The sequence below is a fragment of the Cyanistes caeruleus genome, chromosome 1 (genome assembly GCF_971803275.1).
Source record: "Cyanistes caeruleus chromosome 1, bCyaCae1.hap1.1, whole genome shotgun sequence".
NCBI lineage: Eukaryota > Metazoa > Chordata > Aves > Passeriformes > Paridae > Cyanistes > Cyanistes caeruleus.
In genome coordinates, this window is record NC_141701.1 from 12,512,076 (window position 1) to 12,537,807 (window position 25,732).

General features: G+C 44.5%; 1 protein-coding gene across 2 annotated transcripts; it reads left to right on the forward strand.

Moving 5' to 3' along the window:
- The first annotated feature begins 341 nt into the window (after nucleotides 1–341).
- FBXO32 (F-box protein 32) lies at nucleotides 342–24,985 on the forward strand. Of its 2 annotated transcripts, none has more exons than XM_086880620.1 (9): nucleotides 342–1,239; nucleotides 4,275–4,387; nucleotides 6,096–6,145; nucleotides 6,816–6,908; nucleotides 13,786–13,879; nucleotides 14,620–14,804; nucleotides 17,693–17,875; nucleotides 19,072–19,215; nucleotides 19,894–24,985. In XM_086880620.1, exons 1-9 carry the CDS (start codon nucleotides 1,124–1,126, stop codon nucleotides 19,981–19,983), a joined length of 1,068 nt encoding a protein of 355 aa, XP_086736746.1. In that variant the 5' UTR covers nucleotides 342–1,123; the 3' UTR covers nucleotides 19,984–24,985. The 2 variants fall into 2 exon arrangements, with proteins under 2 accessions (XP_086736746.1, XP_086736810.1); XM_086880684.1 differs by having other exon boundaries at nucleotides 839–1,239; nucleotides 4,214–4,387.
- The last annotated feature ends 747 nt before the right edge of the window (nucleotides 24,986–25,732 follow it).

Here is a 25,732-nt window from a genome sequence, read left to right on the forward strand (position 1 = left end):
ACTTTCAGTCATACATACTTATCTATAAAATATGAAAATAAATAGCACTGAATGCAAAGCCATAGCACATATAAGCCACATGAATACATAAAACTGATACATAAAATATTATATGTACATGAACCATTACAAGTATAATATAAATACATCTAAAGCATACATTTAGAAAAAATCCATAATATACTATTTTTATACAGTGTTCTCTATATAGAACCAATATGTAACATTCTATTTATTCTGTTTGTTTTCACAAGATTCTGAATTAATGGCTTTTAAAAGAGACAGGAGAAATCCTGTGTCTGCCTTCCCTAGCACTTCTTTCTCTTCATCTGCTTCTGCAGATCGAACCCAACTGTGCTGCAGAGTGATCCTCATTAAAAGGATGACGGTATTTTCAGCAACATGGATCTGCCTGGCTTAACCCACTTTGCAGGGCAGGATTTCAATTCCGTGTGTTTCTATAGAGATAATTTTGCAATACATATATTACATATTACACTATTAGATACCATGTAACATGATATGTTACGATATTGCAACACGTAAATACCCAAAGCATATTATAATAATATATATATGCCTATGAAAACACGCCTGCATAAACAGTTACATCTTTTGTACCGATGTCTCGAATATGGGAGCTATACGTGCCAGTGAGATGCGCATAAAACATGATTTTCACGTTTGTTTATACTCCACACTCAACGCTTTGCACACCCAAGGCGCGTGTGCGAGGCCGTCACGCACAGCCCCGAGCTCCGCACAGGCAGCGCCGCTGGCCCCGCCCCCTCCGCCCCGCGGGCGGGGCCTGCCCCGATAAACACGGCCACGTGCGGGGGGGCGGGGCCGGCCCGCGCTTCCGGCAACACGCGCGCGCCGCCGCCGCATAAATAGCGCGGAGCGCGCCCGCAGCCACCGCACCGCTCCAGCCACCGCTCCGGGTACTGCCCCGTACCGCTCTCCGCGTGCTGCCCCGGTCTGCCCCGCACTGCTCCGGGTACTGCTCCGAGTACTGCTCCGAGTACTGCTCCGATCTGCCCCGAGTACTGCTCCGATCTGCCCCGCACCGCTCCAGTCGCTGCCGCTCCCAGTCCCGCTGCTGGTCCCGCTCCGCGTCATCGCCATGCCGTTCCTGGGGCAGGACTGGCGCTCCCCCGGGCAGAGCTGGGTGAAGACGGCAGACGGCTGGACGCGCTTCCTGGATGAGAAGAGCGGAGGCTTCGTGGGCGACATCAGCAGGTACCGGCGGCGGCACGTCCGGCCCCGCTGCCGGGCGGTGCCGCCAGGGGGCGCGGGGCCAGGGGGGAGCTGTGGGGGGCGGACGGGCCCCCCGAGCCCCGGGCCGCCTCAGGGGACGCCCCGGTGTCGGTGGAGCGGGGTCGTTGTCTGGGTGACCCCGACCCTGCCGGTGGAAGGGCTCGGCAGCCTCTCCGGGTCTAAAGGAAGCTCCGAACGGGGGTCACTTATGCCCTGGTGGGGTCCCCACGTTCCTATTGAGGCTGTTCCTGCCCAGGTGGCCGGGCCGTCCTTAGGGCTATGGAGGTTGCCGAAAAATCGAGGAAAAGATGAAACATTCAGCTGCCCTCGGCCAGAGGGCTGTGCCCCCGGGGAGCATCGCCGGACGCCTCCTGGAGACCCTGGTGGCTGGGCACCCTCCCCCGCAAAAAACAACCTTTCCTGGGGCTTCCCGGTCTCGGGCTGGGACGAATGATGTGTCTGAAGCAATAAATCCTCCCTAGGCCATGAGTAATGTACCTTACGTGCCGCTTGACTAATCTGGCTGCAAAACATCAACAAACCCCCAAGATGGTGCGGGCAGGAAGCTTTGCAGTGCGTGGGTGTAGTGGGCTCGGGCCAGATCGCTCCTGTCAAAACCAAACTTTTCTCACAGAGCTGCATATTCCCCTCAGCTGTGTGCTGCTAGGGTTGGGGTTGCTGCCACCGGGCCTGGGGATGGGTCAGGAATGCCCATGACAAAGGGACTTGGAGTAAGAAGGGATTTGCTGTGAGACACTGCTTAGATGTTATTGTGCAGGGAGGCTTATGTAGCAGGTATCTCCTGCTCTCTTCGTGTAAGCTGCAAGTAAGAAATCAAGTCTGGGCTTGTAGTTTGTAAATAGGTAGAAAAACGTTGGGCTGATGTGTGTTGGGAATACTGAGTTTATACATCCCTTTTTCCATTTAAAAGCAAGGAGGTGACATATTGGCCCTGGACTGAGGTCCTTGCAGTGCCAGGTCCAGGTGCCCAACTGTTCAACCTGTCAAGATGCCCTGGAGAAGTGTGTGGAAACCTGGCAATACATAAACAGGGAAATAATCTGCCTCCCATGCTGGAGTTCATCCACTGCTGCTGTTATGGTGGTTTCAGGTTACAGAGTCATTCAGTAGGAAGTCAACAGGCAAGGGTGTGCTGTTGACATGTGAGATTTAAAGCAGATCCATCTTGGGCTCAGATTCTGTCACTGCATAGGGCATGTTAACCTGACCCCCTGTTGATTTTATGCAGCCATGATAAAACCTGGGCTTGGATATTCCAAAACAGCTTCTTCCTTGCTGCCATATTCTGTTCTCAGGTTTTGGTCCCCCTGGCAGGAAGCAGCATGGGTGTTCATGAGCAGCTGAGATGTTCTGCTTTCAGGTTTAGGTGGTTCTGAGCAAGCACTCTGCAGCTGGCAGAAATATCTGGTTCCCCAAACTGTTGTTTCTGTGAATATTGTTCACCTTCAATGCTGCTGCTCTTCCCCTTCTGCGGTGTTGTGGTGGAGCCCACAGAAGTGGTACATTCTCCACAGCTCGGATGCCTTCCAAGGGGGATGTGGAGTAGGAAGGGGGAGCCAAGGGTCATGGTGTTCTGAAACTGGGAGAGGTTTCTTCCACCTCTGGGGTCATGTACAGTTGCCAAACCAGAACACCCATCTGGATCATCCCAGAGGGGATCTGGGTCCCTCCTGGGGCTGAAACTCTGACTTGGTTGCTTGACTTTTGCACATGCTGGTGGTGGGGCCACTCAGACAGCCAGTGAACAGGGGAAACAAGAAGTCTTGTCCCACAGGTCTCATTCCTTTGCAGGAGACTGTGCTGAATTGCTACCAGAAGTGTGTTTGGTGTGGTGCTCGTGTTTGGGTTTTGTTTGAGACTAAGCAGTGTAAACACATGGCCTGTACAGGAAGCCTTCTGGCTGCGTAAGGCTCCTTGTGGCTGTTTCAGAGGAAGCTTGCCCAGGGCTGTAAGCAGCACCAACATGTTTTGGCACCTGTCAGAGCTCCAGGGCTGTCTGAGCCACAGCAGCTGTGAGGTGCCTGGGACCCTTCTTCAAATTTAGGGTTGCAGACAGCCATGCTACGTCCCTTGCAAGCTGCTAAAACACTGGGGACAGCTCTGTTTTGTTCTCCTGGATGCATGGCCTGTCTTCTCCCTGGCACCTGTGAGGCACCCTGCAGCTCTGGGCAGCAATCTGTCTGCTGGGCTTCTGCTGAGAGCCCCTGGTGCTGCTGCCTTCCCCTGCCACCCCAGGGACCTTCACAGCAGTACTGTGGCTGCCCAGGGGCTTCTCAGTTTCGAGTTGTGGCTTGGATCTGCTGATTTGCAGGTCTGCAGAATGTGGGGATGTTGACAGACAGCCTTTCATTACCCTCGAAGGAAATAAGGGGTTATAGCTCCCTTCACTAATAATACAGTTACAGTGGAGCTCCAGCAGAAGCAGGCGATGGACAGTCTTGGACAAGAGATCCTAGCTGTTAACTTGTGTAGTCACTACTACGTGGGGTCTGGAAAACCATCAGATGAGTCTGAACCTCAGCTGAGCTTTTCCTGTAAGCTTGAGATTAGTATTTTGTGGGAACTCTGTTGTTAATAAATATTTTGAGTACATATATGTCGTCACAGATGTCTAAATATGTCCTTCCGTAGCAGTCTGACGGGCTCAGAGCAGTCTGCTATGTACACTAGGAGGATATGGTGTTACTTAAGGGTAGAAATAGGTTAAAGAGGGGAAAAGAACATTGCTCAGCAGTGTCCCAGCACTAACCGTGTAATCTGTGTGACCTGCTCCTGTCATGGGTATCTTGGCTAGTCCAGGATTAAGGCACCAGAGGTTCCTTTAAAAATACCATTACTGGATGCTGAAACTGTCCAGAATACTTCTTGGGGGCAGCCTGCAAGGAGGCAGCTTTGGCGGCCACAATAAAAACCTGTGTATTTTCTCTCCTTGCAGAAAACATAGTGTGCCACAGAATGGAGAAATAAACAGAATCCTTGCTTTTTATCATTCACAGCTTTTGTAAAAAAGATGATCACAACAAAGAGAATCTCTTCAATAGCATAAACTATGATGTTGCTGCCAAGAAGAGAAAAAAAGATCTGCTGAATAACAAAGCCAAGACTCAATGTAAGACATCTTTTGGACTTATTTTTAAACAAAAGTTGCTGCAGAAGAATGGAAAATGCTTCATATCTATGTGTTTTGCACAGTGCTTGAAGAGCCTTCTAGAGTCTTGAAGGGCTTTGCGCCCACGTTTGACCTAAGTAGAGAGCTTGGATACAGTTTAACACAAAGATTTATGCCCCTCTTAGTAATCCCTGTTCTGAGGAGTTGTGCTTGTTGTGTTCAGATTTTTGTCATTTATTTGTCAGGAGGGTAATTTTTTCCTATGGTACATTCAAATGAACCAGTTCCAGTATTTTCTCCCTGTTAGACTTCCTTGTGCACAACAGGCTAAATTTATTCTTCCTTCCATATGCATGTTGAGCAGTAATCTACATTACTGGAGGCTACAAGCCTGAATGTAAGCTTTGATCCTATATCTCTGTGTGCAGAGTGCATGAAAAATGAAATAAGATTTTAGCTCACTCAAAACAATAGAAGGCTCAAAATCTTTGTGTGCACAGCGAGCAGCCGGGGTCTGAGATGGGGCCCTGGGGGAGGAGCCGGGGGAGCCTGCAGGAACAGCAAGGTCTGCATTGGGCTGACTGCGAGATAGGTACTGTAGTTACATGTGAAGGCTTCAAATGTAAACATATACAGAGGAAATGGGTTGCAATTCCCACACTGCTATTAACTCATTGTGCATCCCCCAGGATTTTGGAAACTGTTGCCAAAAGTTGGCCCCTCAGTGTATTCAGTTCTCTGAAAAAACAAATGTTACCATGACAGTTTTTGGCTGGATTCTGTTGTGACCTACCATTAAAAAGTGCTTGATGCAGGGTCAGCATGCCTGTAACTGAGGCTGGGTCTGTCCTTGGACTTGCAGTACCAGGAATACATTCCATAGCTTCAGTTCATTAATTTACCGGTTGCTCTAGGAGCTCAATATTTTCTTTATGGAAAGGAGTCCAGCAGGGTGGGGAAGAGAATTTATTTTATACTAGCAGTTAAATTGCCAGTCTGTGGTACAAGTAAGGTCAAAAGCCCATGTGAAAATGGAGTGGCAGAAGGACTGAGCAGCATAACTTGCTTATAGTACAGGCTCTTCTGCAAACAGAGTTAGCAGTGTGTGCTGAGTATTGGGAAGTTATTTTGGGGAATGGGTGGGACAACTCCCATTCTGAGGGAAGGGAGGGGCAATTAGAAATAGGAAAATTTTGGTCCCATGTAGTTTTTTTCTTTTTTAGCAAGTTAGCTGCAAGTATAAGCATGTTCCTCTAAGCCTGACCTCACCGCTAAAAGCTCTCTTACATGCCTGGTGTCTCATGACATTTTTGCTCAACTTCAAATTTGACATACAATCCCAAGCCTGTAACCAAGGTAATAAATAGTTAATAAAATCAATAACAACAAAACCTGGCTGTCAGCCACACTTACTGTCTGGGACCAAAGAAGAGGAGGTGCTATAGTATGTCTGTGGCTGGCAGATTAAACATTTACAGGCTTGAGCTGTGTCAATGAAACAGAAGCCTTTTCTGAGGCCTAGAGCTACAGTCTCAAATGAAGCTGTATAGAAACAAAGCAGCTCAGCAAGTTGCTAGATTTGGCTTCAAATATGGCGGTGTCAACAAAATAATTTACTAAAAGACAGTGAATGAATGTCATGAGCAGAACAGAGATACAACTCTTTGAGATGGAAGCTTAACTGAGTGAAATGTCTTTGTCCAAACAGATTTCCACCAGGAAAAGTGGATCTATGTTCACAAGGGAAGCACAAAAGAGGTGAGTGTCTCTATAGGTCCTTTGTTCTCTTTTCTACTGATTTTTACAAGCAGTGGAAGATCCTGTGCTGATATAAATCAGCAGAAGCTCTGAAGAGATAAGTGAAAGATCTGGCTTGTGGTTGGAATTTCAGTAATGATTTTAAGCCCCTATCAGGGATCCAGGGCTTGATGTACAAGGCTTTGTACATGTGTTTAAAATATGACTTGTTTGCTTCCCTCATTTAAAAAAAACCAGCCATTTGCAGGCCAAGCCATAATACTGTTCTTGGCTTTCACCCAGTACAGTCCTAACATGGAAAATCATTGGAGTTTATCACAACAGCTCGCTTGCACTCAGGGAGAGAAGTGGCTCTGTGAGACTGCTCTGAACTCACACTATATGTTGAGCCCCAAGAATGTGTGGCTCATTCTCACACGTATATTCATGGGTCATGAGCAGAGCATGGGTCTCTCTTGGGAAGTTGCCATGATCTACATTGGGCTGTGCCCACTCTTGCTGTCAGTAAGCATGGCTCAGTGGGAGCCAGGCCTGCCTCCTTTGGCTGTGACCTGCTCCCATGGTTTGTACCCATCAGCTTGCTAAATCAAGTTGCTCTGGGTCAGGTCTGTGTGGTGCTGTCTGGACTCAAGTCTGCCAAACCATGACCCAGAGTGTGTTTTATTCTCAGCGCCATGGTTACTGCACCTTGGGAGAAGCCTTCAACCGGCTTGACTTCTCCAGTGCTATCCTGGATTCCAGGCGATTCAACTATGTTGTGAGGGTGAGTACAAGTCCAGGGTTTATTTTTATGTGATGGTGGTGGAGGCTCTGTACTGAGCACCAGTTGAATAATGGGAACCACTGGCAAAGAAGAGATGTCTGAGCATGCAAGTGGATGTGTTGGGCTTTTCTGCATGAAGTAATTCGTGGAAGTTTTGTGTGTGGATAGATGCCCAAATTTTGTCTTTAGGTTATTAAAATGGAAAGGGAGGAAAGTGTTGATAAGGTGGAAGATGAGCTGTCCTTAGCCTAGCCTTCCTACCACTTTTCAATTGTGTCATTCACTTTTGAAACCCAGAAAGCTTGGCTTCTAACTCCTGAGTTTTCAGTTCAGCTTCTGAAGAAGAACATGGGCTCTTCTGCAGATGCTACAGGGCAGTGGAGACCTCTTTGCTCTGGAAGCTTTAGCCTGAGGTCTGTGGAGCTTTGTCTGCATCGAGGTGATACAGGAGATACTCAGGGGAGCTGAGCATTTTGAGAATGAGGGGATGGGCTGAACCTCTTGGTGGTGCTGATATTAACTTCTCTCTTAAGGACTATGATTGCTCTTAATCCTTTGTGACTGGCAGTGGTTTCAGTGGGTGAAATGTTTGTTTAGTCCTGACAACATTATTTAATAAAAGAGTCATCAGCTTCAAGTTTCCCATGCTCTGGCTTTGCGTAATAGGTCAGGGTTTTTCTTTTGGCTCAGAGTGGCCAAGGAGGTGGTAGTGGTTGGGGGACCTACTGTCCCGAGGGCTGTGGATACTTGTATGTTTATCTGCATGTGATCTGCCAATTGATCTTGAATTTCAGAATGCTTAGCAAGATTTGGAAATTTAAAAAAAAAAAATTGGAAGCTTAAAAAAAGTTATTAACTTGAGGCTGTTTATGAATGGCTCCTTTTCATTTCTTGTGAGCAGCTGATCACTGGTGAGGCAACAGCTGTTCAGGTGTTAGGTTCTGGAGCAAGCAGCAGTGGTATTGCTTTCTCTTTGAGTCAAGTGTCATGAAAAGTATCTAAGGAAGAAATTATCTGAGCAGGATAACCTTGATTTGTGCACTTAGGTTGTCTAGGTGACAAATCACCTGTGGAAACCTGTCACCCTGGGAAGGGTACAGGCATCAGGTGTGATGAGCCACTGGCTGTATAGGAAGGACAACCACTTGGATGTCCCACTGCAGGAGTGGTGGCAGGGAGTGGGGATTCTGGGGGAGGCAAAACAGTCATGTGAACTCAGGCTGTCCCAGCTCTGCTGATCTTGGGACTACTTGTTTTCCTGCTTGTGCAGAAGTGATCACCAGTGTTGAGGTAGTCAGTGTTTCCTGACATTGGAGAGATATATATACACACACAGCCGTGTCATCTTCAGGGGGATTACTGGAGAAGGAACAGTTCATGCCAAGGCCATAACCCTTTAGTCAAATATAAAGAAGGAATGTAAAATAAAACTTGTTTAGTGCTGCAGATATCCCTTTGGCAGACTTTCTTATGACAGTGAAGAACTCCAAAGACCTTTGCTAAGCATGGCCTCAGGTCCTGCTGTGCCACATGATGGGCTTCTGCTGCTCAGTCCAATGTGATAGTCTCATATGGGACTGCAATGGTTGAACACAAGTCCCACTAAATTTTTTGAAGCGCAAACTTAAATTTCAATTAAGTCAGTGTGGTCTGGTGAGGGAGCTCAGGCTGACCCTTTTTCTCATGAGTACTTCATACACAGCACACTTGGGATACTTTCATCAAAAACAATAGTTTTGAAAACTATGGAAGTGGACATATGTCCTTGTTTGTACAAATTACCTCTCTTCTGAGGTTTTAAGAGTAGCTTTTCCCCAGTAATTTTACAGATACAATACTACTGAGAAGTATGAAGCTTTCTAATTGAGGTTGACTTGTGGTTTGGCAGTTTAAAGAAGATATTAAACCTGGTACCATGGATCAAATCATAAAATTGACTTCTTGAAATTAAAGGCTTGTATCAGCCAAGTCTCCAGTGGTTCATAAAATGCCTTGTATAGCAGATTTATTCATTAAAAGCTCTGCCTAGATGTGGATCATGTTTATGGTCCTTTGCAAGTTGCAGGCCTCCTAGAGCATGCAGACGGGCAATCTGTCACATGGGAAATGCCTTGAATATTGGCAGGCAAAACCACTTGTTCTCTCTAGGTCTACTCCTTGCTCAGGGTATCTGATATTAATGTCATGCTACTTAATTCATCAAGCAAATGCTTTTCAAGGAGTGGACTTTGGAATTGGAGGCTGGAAAATAATATGACAATGTCTGTAGGGGAGGAAAGGAGAGAAACAGCTGCAGGTTTGAGGTTCTGCTGGCTACACCCAAGCTTGCTCTACAGAAATATAAGCTGCATCACTTGTTGGTTGCAAAATGGGCTTTCAGGCTTAACATGACCTTACCTTTCTGAATTTCTCTAAACTTAAGTGAACAGTGCTTAAGCATCTTTGGTGCTTTATTGTCACAGAGGTTTCTGTGTTAGATAACACCCAAACTAAGTTCTTGGAGTTTCTAATGGTGCACAGATAACATGGAGGTATGAACTGGAAGAAGCTTGGGAGGTAATTTTCATGGGTAAATACCGCAGCTGGAACCAGTGAGTCCATATAAATGAAGCAGAAGAAATTTTCCTCTAACATCAATCTTACCTTGATGGTCTGCTGGTAGAGCTCTGGAAGTGCCAAGTTACAGGTATTGTGCCATGACTTGGTCCTTGCTGATCCTTCAGATTAGTGCATCTGCTTACATGTTACAGAACAATCAGTGTTCCTTTTTTAGGGCTAATGAGGATATGTGTGCTTGACCCAGAGGACCCAAAATGTTGTTGGTCTGAAACAGCCCTGGTTTCTCTGGTATTAGAGATGTAATGAAAAGACTGGAAGCATTCTGTAAGCATAATTAATGGAAGCAGAGACAAAGGCGCCTGCAGCCCAGAAGCTGGTTTTCCTTCAGGAACACTGGGTTCAGATGACAGGTTTTGCTGGCTGCTGCTTCAGAAAGAGGTTTCTCATATGATGGTAGTCTCAAGGGAAGGTGGTGTTTCTGATCATAAAATCTTAGGTCAGGTTAAGCTGCCTGGGCACAACTCTAAAATGACATGATCTAGGTTGTGTGCAGCCTTCTAAAATAAACTCTTAAATTTGCTTCTTAAATTTTAATAGAGGTTAGTTCCAGGAGTCCTGGATTTATGCTGTCCTGAAAGAATATCAGTTGGATGCTGTCTCATGGAGATCTGTCAGCAGCTGCACTGTAAATCATTATAACTTGCCTTGCTCTTGCTCCACCTGTCAGCTGATGGCCAGTGTGACATTTCAGCCATTGCAAGTGAAGGGCTGTGAGAGCAAGGTGGGGCTGGAGGAGGAATTTTTCATTTTTTCTAAACAGTCCAGGTGTGAGGAGTCACATCCTCAACCATCAGGAACTTATGGATCCCACACAGTGCAGTCTAACTTTGATATAGCTGGCTTGAGGTATTCAGCAGGGAGTTTACACTTCAGTAGTTTAAATATTGTGATTTTAATCAGTACAGAGCATTTCCCTTTTTGAGGGAATACAAGGTTGTACTCCCCTGCTCAGCACAACAGGATTGCTGAGGATTTTTTGGCTGTGTGTGCTGTAAGCCCCAGCAGTGGTTATTTGGGGTATGGATTGCCTGCACGCCCCTGGGTTGAACCAAGACTGTGGCCAAAGTGCCATCTGGCTGTAGCAGGTCTACGCAGTGCTGCACACGGTAGTCATGGGCACACAGCAGTGTGTTCATGGCCCTGAAACAGGGACCCTATTCCCTGCCACCTGCACTGTTCTGTTTTCTATTTTTTATCTTGTGCTTATGGAAGGAGAAGGATCTGCTCTGCTGCTGAAGCTGAGAGGCTTTGTTGCACTGCCTGCTCCAGACCAATGGCTGGTGGATTGAGCAGGAGCCCCACTGCACTCAGGGGAAGTGAGCAGGTTACTGCCCTACTGTAGAAGATGCTGCCTCCTGACAGCTTTGCAGAGGCCCTGGAAAATTCCCACGCGTCTCTTACCTTTTCTCTGTAATTCTGGCAAACCTCTGATAGAAAACAAAATAGGGAAGGATTTTTTTTAGTGGAGCTACCAGGTCACCTTTCTCAACTTCTGAGGAGTTGGAAGAGTGAATTTGGATCTAATGCCCTGTTTTCCAGAGGTGTTGCAGACTTCCCAGCTCCAGTTAAAATTGGCTAGAATGCAATTACTTAGTGTATTTGAAAAGCAGACCTTTTAAAATTGCTCTTAACCTTTCCCTGTGTACTCTCTCCTACCATCTGTCCCTCTCAGCTGAGCGTGGGCTGGACTTCATGCAGCCGCATCATAATACACGCTTGCAGCTCTCCAGTCTTTTTACCCTACTCAGCATTAATCTGAATTCATCGGTCTGCTTTAGTCTGTATTATGCAAGTGGCAACATTGATTTATTTTTTATACTGCTGTAGACCACAGTTTGGCAGTCCATTAACGGAGATCATACTTGGGGCCTGTGCCAACACTGAAAGACCCCCAATGCACTGGAGCATGTGGGGCACAGATGAACTGTACTGCTTACCTGATTTTTGTGTATTATATGAGCACAGAGAATAAAATATGTCTTTTGATTTGGAGGACTAGCTAGTTGCTTCAGTCAGCAGTCCCTGGGGAGTGGAGTAGCCCTAGAAATATTCACAACATGGTTTTCATATGGAATTTCATCCTGTGTTTATTGCTGTAGGAGAAGGGAAGGTGGCACATGATATCTGAGCTGGTTCACTGAACATAAATTGAACCTTGATAAACACAGACAGGGCAAATTTGAATCTGTTCCTTTGGCTAAACTAATTTTGTACCAATTTAGCGTTCTTCAAGGAACTGAGATTTTTATCCTCATTTGTCTAAAAGAATGGCCCTGGAGTCCAACTCCGCTGGTATTACATTACATGATGCTTATCACTGCATGCATTTTGGCATTTTTAGTAATGGGCACAATATTGCTGACACCCAGCCTGGAGGAAGCTGCCTCTGTGCCAGTTCCAGAACAGTGCAGTCTGGAGACAGCAGTTGTTTGTGCACAGACAAGCTGATCTGGGTGCATGTGTGGCCAGTTTACAGATGGAGTCTGGCAAATTGATCACTATAATCAAAAGTCTGAAGGCTAAATAGTTTAGGGTAAGCAGAGTATTAGACTACTGTGGTACACTGGTTGGGGTTTTTTTCCTACTTACTCACCAAGTATTTCAAAAGAGACTTTTTATAAGCTTTTCAGACATCTTGCAAGCTGCCTTGTTTTTAGGAGTATTTCATTATTGTGGTCTCATTTGGGTGATATAGCCAGGAAATCTACTGATGCTTGTGCACCAGATATTACCCAACTCTCTCACATCTCCTGTTTCCTCCAAACAAGCCAAGAAAAAAAGCAGCCTGCCCTTGACAGGAGTTAGTGCAGGTCCTTTTTCATCTTGGGTTTGTTTTTTTTTTTTTTGGTCATATGAGGTGCAAGATATTAATAGAATGTAAACTCAAAGCCATCTGATGGTGGTGTTGGCTTGGATATTAAACAGAAGAAGAGATTGGTCACTTGAGGCGACTTCACTGTTCCTAAGTGGCAGTCACATGCCAGTGCCCCAGATGAGCAGAACAGGCTGCAGTAATACCTCTCCCTCAGCCCCCTCATTGCCAGCTTCATGGCAAGCTGCCGGTGACTTTTTGGATACATTCCTGTCATTCTTATAGCAGGGCAAACAGTTCAGCTCATGTCTTATCAAGTCTAGTCAAAAGCCATCTTAGTTACTTGACACAAGTAGTTACACCTTCTCTGGACTCTCTGTGGTGCCAGCAATGGGATACTGGAACTGCTGATGATAAAGGATTAATAAGCTCATCATGTGGCAATGTGTTGATTGATTTGTAGCATAAAAGGTTTTTCCTTTCCTTTCTAAATTAAAACAGAAGGCTATGTACATCCAAAACAAATGGACTGACACGTGGGCAGTCTGTGCATTTATATAATGTTGGGGGAAGGGAGAAAGGCTTGTAAGATCACAGGCCACATGTTCTGCAGAGCATGTTTCATAGGAAACTTCCTCAGCTGCTCTTGTGGCACAGATATGGGGAAGAGAGAATGTCCTTCCCTGTGGGAAATGCTTCCTTTAACAACTGCAGCTCAAATTCACTGTTCAGCTTGCTCAAGAGTCAGGAGGTTGGTGATGGGAAGTAAATTCTAATCAAAAGTAAAAGCAAGATCTTCATTAGCAGAGGTTAACAAGTAAACAGGGCAGACAAGGAAAGGTGGTTTGTTACTGCAGTTGTTAGAGCTGAAGAGGGGAGGAAATTGTGGGAGAGAAGGGGCTTGTTGTGGGGAGGATTTTTGTTCTTCCTACAGTATTTTTTGTTGTGGCGACAGCGCTCTGACAAAACCCATGCAACCCAGGAGTTGACGTAAATTGTGGCATCTGATTCTCATTGATGGTCTGTCAATAATATCCCCATCCCAACAGGCATTGGCCTGTGTTCCCTTATGATACTGCTTGTTTATGCCCCAGTGAAGGATGGTGACGTTGGCCGTTTGCTGTTCCCTTGGTGTGAATAGTGGCTGTCAGTCCAAGCACCACTGTGGTTTCTCTGCATCTCTGAACCATGAAATCAAGTTCCCTCTCCCCCCACACTGAAGAAAATTAAAATGCCTCTTCCCCCCACCTCTTTTGATGCGTGTTTAATTATTTGGCCTCTGCTCTCCTTCCCCTTTGCGTTACTTTGCTCTGTTGTTCTCTCTCCTTTTTATTTTCAAGCAGCAAACAAGTCTCTGGACTGTTTTGCTGTGTCATGTGACTAGGAGTCAAGATTAGAAAGGTATCTCTGTGCTCTAAGGCTTGAAACTTCTATTTTTATCCACAGCTGTTGGAGCTGATAGCAAAGTCTCAGCTGACGTCACTGAGTGGCATTGCCCAGAAAAACTACATGAACATTTTGGAAAAAGTGGTTCAGAAAGGTAAGAAATGGAAATGGTGAGGGGGAGTCTGATTTAATCTGATGTACTTTGGTGAACCACATCCTTGAGAATAGTCAGGCAATGCAGAATGGGTGAGGAGGAGGACCACTGCTTATTTCTGTAGTGCAGTTCTGCTTTCTTTTCCCTCAATGAAGGACTTGGGAGGAGGGGAAGAAATGTCTGTAGTCTGGTAAGAGAGGTGACTCCTCCTTTCCAGCTTTCCTCACTACCACCCCTTCTGCATCCTGCTGAGTCCTGTTTTTGACTGCAGAAGATCTGGCTGCTCCTGCCCTCAGCAGGAATTTTGGAATTGTGGTTGAGATGTGGCACTTCTGTCATGGATGTTTAGCTGTCCCTGAAGCCTGGGTATTGACAGCAGCCTGATATTATACATAACGAGAAATGCACATTAGCTGGGGTAGATGGGGAAGAGGTGCACATAGATCACGTCTTGCACAGTATCAGAGGGGAAAATTGGCTGGTTGCCAGTGGCTGGAAATGGGAAGTGCTGCAGAAATGGCAGATCTCATCTGCTTATCCTGGGAGGCTCTCTTTCCATCTGCTGTCTAACCTGCTGTGACTGGCTAATGTTTAAGTGCTTTCCTCTAAAAGGAAAAGCATGGACTGGCTCTCTTTGCCTGTGAAATTACAGAAAATAACTTGACTTGCCTGGGAAACATGTAGATTCAGAGAAGAATTTTGACAATTCCTACTTTTTAACCTTTCCGGTTCTTCCAAAGTCCTTGAAGATCAGCAGAACATCAGACTAATACGGGAATTGCTGCAGACCCTCTACACATCCCTCTGCACGTTAGTTCAACGGGTCGGCAAGTCTGTCCTGGTCGGAAACATCAACATGTGGGTGCACAGGATGGAGAGCATTCTCCACTGGCAGCAGCAACTGAACAACATTCAGATCACCAGGGTAAAATACTGTCTCCATCATGAAAGCTTTTTGTGTTAACAGCTCTTATTTGGGTAATTGCTTCCCACTCTCCTCCCAGTGCAAGCACAAACTGGAAGGACCTGGAATTGCCAAAATAACTGTATGCATTCCTAGCATTACTTCACTTCCTTAATTCAAACTCAGTGTACATAGTCCAGGATCATGCTTGAGGTTACTGGTCCCAGACTGTGGCTTGACTCCATAATGGCTGTGAAGTGTGGTGTGAACAGAGCTGGACAGAAAACAATCTTCCCCTCCTCAGTCCTCAGAGCTTAGGCCTCAGTGTGAAAAGTCAACTTGGACTTTCTCAGAGGCAGTTTGCCTTCTCTGAAGGCAATTGCTTTCAAAACCCATTTATCAGACAATTGAGGTTTTTAGATTTGTTTAATCTGTAAATTAAATGCAAATTTTTAAATAGCTGCATATCTTCATGCCTCCTGGCTGAAAATACCAATGATTCTTCCAATAGTCTGGAACTACCTTTTCCATCTGAATGAGTCCTGCTTTCACAACATCTGTTTTTTTTCAACAGCATCTGTGGGGATGGGAAGGATGTGTTAGATGATAAATTTCTAAACTGATTTTACATGGGACTCAAATCTGAACTTGTTCCATTTTGCACAACCACAGCAGGGCTGATGTTGGACTAGACCTCTGGAGGTAATCTGGCCAAACCACTCTGCTCATACCAACAATAAGTTGCCCAGGACTGTATATACACTTTTTTTTCCCTACTTCAAATGGATGCTTACTCCACTGGAATGCTAAAGCTTTTCCCTCATGCTGGTGTCTGTGTTGGTGTTCCTGTTGTAGTCTTGAAGAACTCTGCCTTTTCAGACAAAAGTGCATTGAAACATTGCTTGTGAAAAGAACTGTCTTTTGTACATACTCGTGTAGGTTTGTAGGCACTTTTTCAAAAGTAAATAAAATAGATGTAGAGCTTGCAAAAAAAATCATACCACTGGAGATAACTTCAGTTCAAGCTGGAACAAAACCAGATGAATTCAGAGAAAGGAAGAAGCTCAGCTCCATGCAGCCAGTTATTTATGGTGCAGTGAGGTTGTGGTGTTTCTAAAGGGGGAAATGTCTTCCAACACCAAAGACCTAAATCAGTAAAAAAAAAACAAAAACCAACCTTGCTGTATGTGCCACAGCTGCTTTAAAAAAAGACAAAGTTCTGTCCAGAAAATGACAGCATACTGATCTGTTCTGGTCTAATCTGTGTTCTTTCTCCAGAAAAAGTCATGCTTGAAACATTCTGGAAAAGTGTACTGAGGGAAAAGTAGTAGCAGATAAGTTTTTGGCCTGATGCAGAAAACCTGTAAAGATTTGAGTCACACAAGTTTTTTCAGAAAGACATAAAAGTATGAGCTTTGGGTTTGGTTTTTTTGACCCAAGAGTCTCTGAGCCTGCTCTTGCTTGTTGTGCCCTAGTAAAGCTTATAAGTACACCTAGTTCAGAAGAATGCAAAATGCAGCCTGGCACGGAAGAGTGGTGGGACACGATCCAGGGATCCAGTGCATTTGTCCTGCCCTACTCCAAAAAGTGTCCCAGACTGTCATGGAAAGGAGTGTCCTTCTGGAGTGATTGTCAGGTCTGCCTGGCAGGTTGCAATGCAGAAATGGATGTTTTGGTTGAGAAGCTCTGGTCCTTGCAGGTACCAGGCAGTGCTGCTGGTCTGGGCAGGCTAACACTGAGGTGCTGGAGTGAAGGCAGGAGCTGCTGCTGTGCAGATGTACTTACTGTTCCTCTGGAGTCTCCCATCCTGTGGGATGGCTGGAGATGGGACCACATGATTAAAAGCAGCCTCATGCAGTGTTCCCCTGCTGCTGGTGGGCTGTGTGCTGCTTATTTGAAACAGTTAATAGCTGTGCTGAAGATGAGGCGGGTGCTGTGACTCTGCAACTTAAAATAGCAGCATCTCTTTGCAGGGTAAAGGATGAACTTGGCACATCCGTCTAACATTGTTTCTTTGTTGGAGCCCAATCCTAGAAGCTGCTGTTTGCCTTAATAAGGCTGGGGCTGGTTTTGAAGCTGCAGCTGGAGCTCAGGTTGTGGTCCTTGCTGATGCCTTGCTCTTGTGTACACCTTGGATTTCCCCTGAGTGCAGGACATGGAGATCTACTGTGGTCAGTTTGTCCTGGAGCTGTACACCCCATGCAGACTTGCAAAACAATCCTGGACCCTGTAGAAGCTAAGCAAAAGTTTTGTCTCTTTAGGCTAGGATCTGCTTTTGTGTGGCTGAGAAGCCTGGAAAACCAGGGCTGCAGCCTGTGTGAAAGGGGGAAGGTCCTTCAAGTGTTCCCAGAGGAAAAGCTAACCCTGCCAGCAGTGACCTGGGAGCACATGTTGTGGATACTCACCAGCTACTGCTATGGTTGCAGCAAGATCCTGTGATGACATAAGCTAGAACACATGTCAGAAAAGCATGAGATTCCCATCAGTCTGTGTAACCAGAGCTGAACTTGAGAAGTAACGCACATCTGCCTGCCTCATGGTGGAGACCTGGATGGACAATACCATGATGCAGCCAATGTCCTGCTGTAGTGCAAGCTGATGGTGGTGCTTCAGGGAGCAGAGTCGGAGTATGGATGTGGGGTGGACAAAAAGGAGAGAAGGAGCCTTGGACTGCAACTCTCCTAATCCTTGTACTACGGATACATGTCCTCTTCCTTGAGGTTATCTCAAACTGTTCTGGGATAGAAGGTCAAATATTTCTATGTAGGATGTCTCCTTTATTTAGAAGAGGGAACTGCTGCCTTGTTCTCTGTGGGACGAAGTTTTTAAAAAGCAGTAGCTGTGCTGCAAGCTGGGATTTCTTAGGTTTTTCAGCTTCCTGGGAGCTCAGTTCTGTCTGTTTCTTCCAGCCTGCCTTTAAAGGAACCACTTTCACCGATCTGCCTCTGTGTTTACAATTGAACATCATGCAGCGACTGAGTGATGGGAGGGACCTGGTTAGCCTGGGTCAGGTGGCTCCTGACCTCCAAGTGCTCAGTGAAGACCGGCTGCTGTGGAAGAAACTGTGCCAGTACCACTTCACAGACAGACAGGTATGAGGAGAGGTGCAAAAACTGCCATCAGTTCTTGGTGTACCCCCTGCCACCCCCCAGAAAGTGTCTGCCCTGCACGTTCTCTTGGCTGTCTCTTGGATCTGAGAACTGTGCAGAAAGCTGATAATATAGGCTGGCATGAGAATGGCTGTGAAGATGATTTATATAGAGAGTTTTACATGCCACAGCAATGATTCCTGAAATAGGCGTCTGAAGAATTAATCATACACTGAACTTCAGTCCTAATCCAGGTGGGAACAACTGCATGACTTGCACTTGCTCCTTGCCCCACGTGTGCAGGGAAAACGTGCAGGCAAGCTCCAGCGATCATCCTGATATCCCAGGGACTGACACCCTTGCAGAGAATCTTTGGATGTGGTCCATGAGCTGTACTCCCTTGCCCTTTAGAGCAAGAAATCCCCTCTGAGCTGTTCCATGAGTGATGGGATGGTATGTGGAAAGCAGTGGAAACCCTGCTGCTGCCCACTTTGTACCTGTGTAAACATCTCTGGCAGGCTGGTAATCATCTGGGATCATCTAAACTTAAAAGCAAACAAACAAAAATCCCTCTCTGTTTATGGGTTAATGTCTGGGGTGTTTATTCTAGACCCCTGCACTTCAGGAACCATGTGCCAGATTTCTCTGCTGACTTGGCTTTATTTACTCACTCCGAATCTGACTTTGGAAGTGACTCTGAAGGAGCTATTTCTATTATTAAGTAAATTCACATCCAACCTCTGCAACTAATGAACCCTAAAAGAGAGATGGGTGTCTCCCAAGCTAATAAAATAAATCATTGACTCTTAGAGAAAAATACCTCAACTTTTACAACTGTTTAATGCAACTCTACTTGCTGTGCTGCCAGCCAGAAACAGTGGTCAAAGTAGTATGAAATGGCTGCCAGGGTTTCAGGCTTCCTACAGTGGAGTTGATGAAGTGGAATAGACCCTCATAATTGTATTGAGTGAGGTGTTCCTATCAGGGAAATGCTTATAGCTTTTTCAGCTGTAAGTAGACAGTAAGAGCTTCTTAGCTCAAAGAAGCTCAGAAATCTTCAAAGTAAGAGCCTTCTTGGTGTTGCAAAAGAACTATTATGGCATTGGCAAGGTTGACATGCGAGGGAGAGACTGTCATGAGCTGAACAGAACAAATGAGTTTTTTTGAGCTGCTATAATTGTGAGTATCTTTTCTTTAAGATTCGCAAACGTCTGATCTTATCTGACAAAGGACAGCTGGATTGGAAAAAGATGTACTTCAAGCTCATAAGGTGTTACCCACGGAAGGAGCAATATGGTGACACACTGCAACTGTGCAGGCACTGCCACATCCTTTCCTGGAAGGTATGAAGTGCTGGTGGGACAGACTTGATTGGGGCAGGAGTTATGGGGCATCTAGTACTTCCTCTGATTGCAGGTGGGTTAGGGTGTTGCAGTTCATTTGCCTGCATAGCCTAGTGAATTCTTACATCTTAATTCTCCCTCAGCTATTAAGATCCTTTCTTCTCTGTTTCAGAGATTCCATCTTTGTCTTGAATACAAGTAGTGTCCATTGGGGCCAGAGAGTTGGAAGTTGGGCATGTTTTAGGGCTGCCTGCAGGAAATCATTTTAGCACTGCTAGCAGCTTCCTCTACTCATTATGTGAAAGTGGAGGTCTTGGCAATGGGTTTAGCTGGAATAAAAGCTGATGGCTGCAAGACAGCTCAGGACAAAAATCTGCTGACCACTGTGGAGATGTGCAAGGCATGTCTCTGGAGTTATACTCCAGTACAGTAGCTGATGGTAGGCACTAGCCTCTCTCCCCTCAGAAGAGGGGAAAAGAATTAATTGGATCTCTTCTGCTTCTTTTTTCAATGACTTGTCCCTAAGATATTAAGTCCAGTTCTGAGTGAGCTATTATTCTGGGCTCTGCTCTACCTATTTGTACATGGGATATCTGGCAGGGGGCAATGCTAAGTTTGCTGATTCTTTGACACCCTCTCTGCAGCCTCTCTAAATGAAATTGTTTTCTTCTTTCCCAGGGTACTGATCATCCCTGCACAGCCAACAACCCAGAGACTTGCTCCACCTCTCTTTCACCCCAAGATTTTATCAACTTGTTCAGGTTCTGAACTTGGGTCAGTGCAGCTTATGCAATTCCTACAGGACACTTTGTCACAGAGCTTGGACACTCCATTTGTAAATAGTGTAAATATTCATGTTTGAAGCTCTTGAGTCAAGGAACAAAAGGATCTTGGAGAAGAAAGGTGAAGTTGCTCACTGACATGCAACACTTAAGGAATACAGACTTCCATAGGACTGGTGTATAAATACAGCATGTTGTACAGAGTCCCTTTTTTATCATCAGAGTACAAGATACAGGGCAAAAAAAACCTTTCTTTTTTGTTTTTAGAAGTTAAAAATGAATTTGCCCCGCGTCCATTTTAGAACTCTTTTGGTTTGTTTCTAATAGAGAGAAAGCAATATGAGGCTAGGACTGTTGAACTGTTCCTCCATCTGGTTTTATTTAGCATACATATTTATAAGTATGACATTTTAGAAATATTTATGAAAAATATCCCTGTGACAAGTTTAATAATACTTTCATGCTTTTAAAATGACACATTCTGAAATACTTAGGATAGAACTCTAGCCTGCTTGCGAGACAGAATCGCAACATACCACTTTCTACCTCTAATAGATTGAGTACCTTTCAAACAAAAATCCAGCATACAATGTGAACTTTTGTATTTTGTACAATGATTTAAAGGGAAATGTTTGTGATAGTAAGCTTCTTTTCTTGTATTAATGCTTACCTCTTTACATTAGTTTTCTTGCTCTACTCAGTGCTTGAATGCCTAGATGATAGGCACCTTATGAATACCTAAGACTTTACTCCATCCTCTTTTAATTTGTTGGTTTTATGAAAGACTAAGCAAATGTGTAAAGAGAAGACAAAAGGATGAGCATTATCTACAAGGGAGGAAGTTCTATGATAGGGAAACAAAGGATTAGGACTGGACTTAATCTCACAAGATAAATTCTTATCTGCTTCATTAGGTTAATTGCACTAGTTGAAATCCTAAGTGAGGTTAGAATCTGTTTTTTCAAGCCCATGTTTTCCAACATACACACTGCTCTGTGTTCTGGCTGCTGTCAAGTGAATTCAGTCATGTTGGAGCAGGTAAAATATAAGGAGAACTGGGCCATTGAATCTCATTAAATGATGCGGTTTTCAGTCACTGGAAGACTGGCAGCAAATGTTTCATTTCAGAGCCCTGGAGCTTAGGGGAGTGATTAGTATTTAGCAGTCAGGACTTGGGTAAGCAAGGGATTTCCAACATAATTGATATCTTTGGTTCTTTTCCCATGCTGGGGCAAAGACCCAAGGACCCTACTAGCCCTTTCTGCTTCTATCTCTGAGCTGCTTTATGGGATCTTCTGACCCTAACCCAGAGCTAAATTTTCAGTCCTACAGAGTAAGTGGCCACTTCACTATGGCTGTGATCTGGCTCACTGTCTCCTTCACTTTTCTCTACAGTGCTTCACTTTTCTCTACAGTGGAGCTTGAAGAATTTAGCTCATACATAGCAATCTGAAACCTGCAGTGGAAAGTTTTTGCTATTTACCAGTAGATTTCCTGTATAGCACTTTCTCTGTGTATGATGTAAGCAGGATACCTCGTAAGGGTAAATATTTAGTGGGTTGTGTGTGACTATGTACAAAAATTTTGAGGAAAAGGAGTACTCAGGACAATTCAGGAAGAACTACTTGAGTTAATTATTGTTAAATATGCTGTTCCTTTTTTTACATTTTTATAACTGACTTTGAACACTTTTCTGCAGCTATTTGTATTTTAAAATGACAGTATTTGCATTTTTGCAAACTAAATCACTTTACATATTCTTGGAAGAGATGCGAAAAGGGAGAAAAGCTGTCTCTAGATGGAGCAGTGGGAAGAGGGGAGGAAAACAAGGAAAATGCTGACAAGAACTACCCTTCTCCAGCCACCTAACAGCAAATCCTGAGTTTTTGCTCTTCCATAGTTCTGTGAGCCTATACCACCCTTAGCCATGGCCCAGAGCTTGTCACTCTCCAGAGATGGGGGGAAGTCACATGTAGAATAACAAGCTTTATCTTGGTGATGCCTCATTTATCAGTTCAACTGCTGGTGGAAAGCATAAGCCTCCTGATCATACTCATGTCAACAGAAAGTGATTTTAAAACTGCTACCTTGGAAAAATACACTTGTGCTTGTTTGGGGGATGTTTGTTAGTAAAGGAGGCCAGTTTCTGATTTCCTTCCCATGTTGATGGCAGAGGGTAGACAAGGCTGAAATCCAGCTTTGTGAGTGAGGACGTTAAAGAGTGAAACTTGCAAGTGAAGCGAATGAAGCACTGCCACTGAATTTGGAGAGTCCTGTAGCTCCTTTTTTCAGCAGTGAGAAGACCTGTCCCCCTTGGCATCTTTTGCTTCTAGTTCTGACTTGGGGTTGGTTTGTTTTGTAGTTTTGCCTCTGCCACCCAGTGAGCCAGCCTGTTGCAATGGGGAGGCAACAGTATTTTTGTATGAAATGCTGCAGTGTTCTGCCTACTCTGCATCTGTGCTTAGCACTTACCTCTGTGAGATTGTGACACTGAGTGAATTTTAAGCTCAGGTTTGAATCTGGCCTACTGCATTCCTTGCATAAGAAGATGGAAATTCTCAACATTGAGCTGTGATTTGGGATTGTCTTGGCTCCAGCCATCGCCTCTATCAACCTCTTCACTGGCCTCTTCTACCCAGAGACCATGGGTCACACTGACAACAGATGTGCAACTGAGGCTCCTATTTATAAAACTTACTTCAATTACTGTGTATTTTATTTTTTAGCACTGTAAGGGTCAAAGAGCTAAAAATGATTTGTTTATACATAGACACTTGTCTGTTGCTTGTGTGAGGTCTTGGGCTATTGCTGTCAGTGTCCAAGCTAGCAGCGATCCGAGCAACTACTGTACAGAAAAAACCAGACTAAACAAAAAGAAATAGAATAAGCCTTATTCAGTTACTGCCTCAGTCATTACCCTCCTGCTGCAGCAATTGTCAAAGATGGCCTTGGTCTCTTTGGGGACCCATTGTTTCTTGAGTGGCTGGTACAGGGAGATGTTGCAGTGAATTCAATACTCTTGGTTTGTATTTAAAACAAAATGCTGTTGCATCCAAATACCTTACTCTAACCATTTACAAACAAAGCACTCAGTATTTTAGTGGTGCAAAGGCATCTGCTTAGCTGAGGATGGCAGAGTAACAAAACTGACAGTGACATCAGGGGCTTCCAGGTGGGATGGTTTAAGGCTGCTCTCAGGCAAAAAGGACCTCTATTTTAAGACAATGTGGCAAAGCTGTTGTGAAGGGGAAAACAGACTTTTGCTTGTGTTTTGGAAATAGAATGTTCTTTTCAAATGACATTTCACCTTCCAGTTAGATCATGCATTTCCATTAGATATGCATCAGTTCTTATTCTAGGAAAGGAGAGTTTTTCCTCTCTTTAGTGCTTTCTCTTGTCAACATATCGAGGGAAGTCTCATTGTCTTTAGAGGATGTATTAAGTGTAGTGCAACAGCATAGAACATGGTGCTGTGAAAAGGAAAAATAGATCCATGCAAGGGAGGAGGCTTAGGAAGGGAGAAATCCCAGAGATCTGTTTCAGCTTTCTAGAAGAGGCCAGTTTTTGATATGGTGGCTATTTCAAGAGGCACGATTTCAGCTGTACATACCTTATGCCATTTATACTAACTATGGTATGCTGAAGTTTGATCATAAAGCATGTGTACCTCCTCTTATGTTTTTTGGGTTTCTTTTTTTAAACTGTGGGACTTTCTAGATCCTTTGATCCTTTATTATGTAAAGTGATTAGGAAAATGTGTATTGCTCTGAAGACATTGCTTTGTATGTAAACATTTAATTGCACCCTGCCACTTTCTGTATATGGGAATATATTTTATATTGTTTTTCTTTGCCCCAGGTTTTAAACTGTTTGTATTCCCATTTCTGTTTGACTTCAATTATTTTTGTGAGGTTGTCACCTTCTAGAACATACACAGGTACCAAACCAGCTTTTCCTGCCTAGAAAATTCCTTGGCCTTTAGTTGCTAGAATTTCATTTAGAGCAGGAACATTTCAAATCCTATTGTGTAGCAAATAAATCAGATGTGCTTTTCACACTGATCTGCTTGGTACAGCAAACCAGCACTGTCCTCTGCGGTTGTCCTTACAAACATGTTGCACATCTTCTGTGTAGATCAGCACCTTGCCAAAAAGACATAGCTTTAAATTAAAATGCCCCTCTTTGTAGCTGGCCTGTTTGCACAAGCACAAGCCCTGTGGAACTGATGGCTGATCAGGCTGCTGTAGACTCGCTTCCTCCTTCAAGGTTTGGGACTCTGGTGTTTTGTTTGTGCTGCTTTCTCAGTTCATTGCTTGTAGTGATGCTGGTTCCAATCTCTGAAGCTGTGGTCAGCCATTCACACAGGTGTCAGAGTGTGGCTGCTGGGCTCTGAGTCTTTATCAGCACCTAATTTCTATCCAGTGTCTTCCTCCAGTGATTTTTGTTTGTTGCAAATTAGCTTTGCAGGATCTAGCCCTAGTAGAAGAAATCCATCTTGTGCTTGACACATGCAGTGTCAAGTATGTAGATACTCTTGACACCAGAGAAATTCCCTCCCTTATTGCTGCTTCTCCTACTGGGAGGGCAACTGAGGGTGGAATTTGCCTTTCTTTAGCCATTCTCTGCTGCACAGAATGCTAACATGTCAGCTACCAAGAGAACATTTTAATTTGAAATAGAAAATATGCTCATCTTTAGGAACTAATCTACAGTAATTAGAAATACCTACTTATATATGGAAGAGAGCGTGTGTTCTGTTTTATTTTTCCTTGAAGTTGTAACTAGAGATGATATGAAGTGAAAGGCATCCCTTATATAAGACTTCTGTTTAGTATTATTGTGTGGTTAAAATCCTTCCATTATAAATTTGCACACTTTTTTCCTCTTGCATGTTCAACTGATTTTTACAGCTGTTCTGTGCAGACAGTATTTTTGTAAAACATTTTTGACACTGAATTGCAATAAATGTTCAAACAATGTGAACCACAGAGATGGTTGTCTCATTGCTTCCAAGGTGGTGACCTTATCAGCCTTGAGCTTCTGATGACTGGAAGCAGACTTTTCTGCAGGAACATCCAGAACTTGGCTTGTTGTTGCAGCAGAACATCCCAGAGCTATTGTTTCATCATGTCTCAAAAGGAAATGAGCCCTCACTTCTAACAGAAATGGTGCTCACAGAGAGCTTGTGCTCATGAATCTGTACTTGCCTACAGCACAGGAGAGATTGCTGCCCTAAAAGAGATCAGTGCTCACACTGATCTCAGATTAGACCTTCAACTCCAGTTTATGACTTAAAAATATTGGGGTTTTCCTAGTCATATTACCTGAGTGATCATTTTTTAATCTTTTTTTGGGGGTGGGGAATGATTGCATCTTGTTAGTATCAGGACTGCAAACAGTCTGACCCAGGTTCCTGCTCAGAGGGTATGTGAGTAGGAGCCCACTGCAGTAACTCCTAATAAATTGGGGAAAAGCAGTTGAGAAGGCAAATGAAACATGCCTCTGGTTGGCAGTAGTATCATGGTAAAAGAGGACTACTTGCCTCATGAAAGCTATGCTAGCTATGGAAAAAAAGTACAAAATGCATATGTTTTGTTTTCAATCTTATTTGCACTGTCATGTAAGGTATGTTTGAGTGGTTTCCTAAGTCTCTGTAGCTATGCTGTGACTCAGATCTGCAGCTAGAGAGGGTTGCACCCCCCCAGACACAGGTCTCTGGAAATGTAGGATGGGAC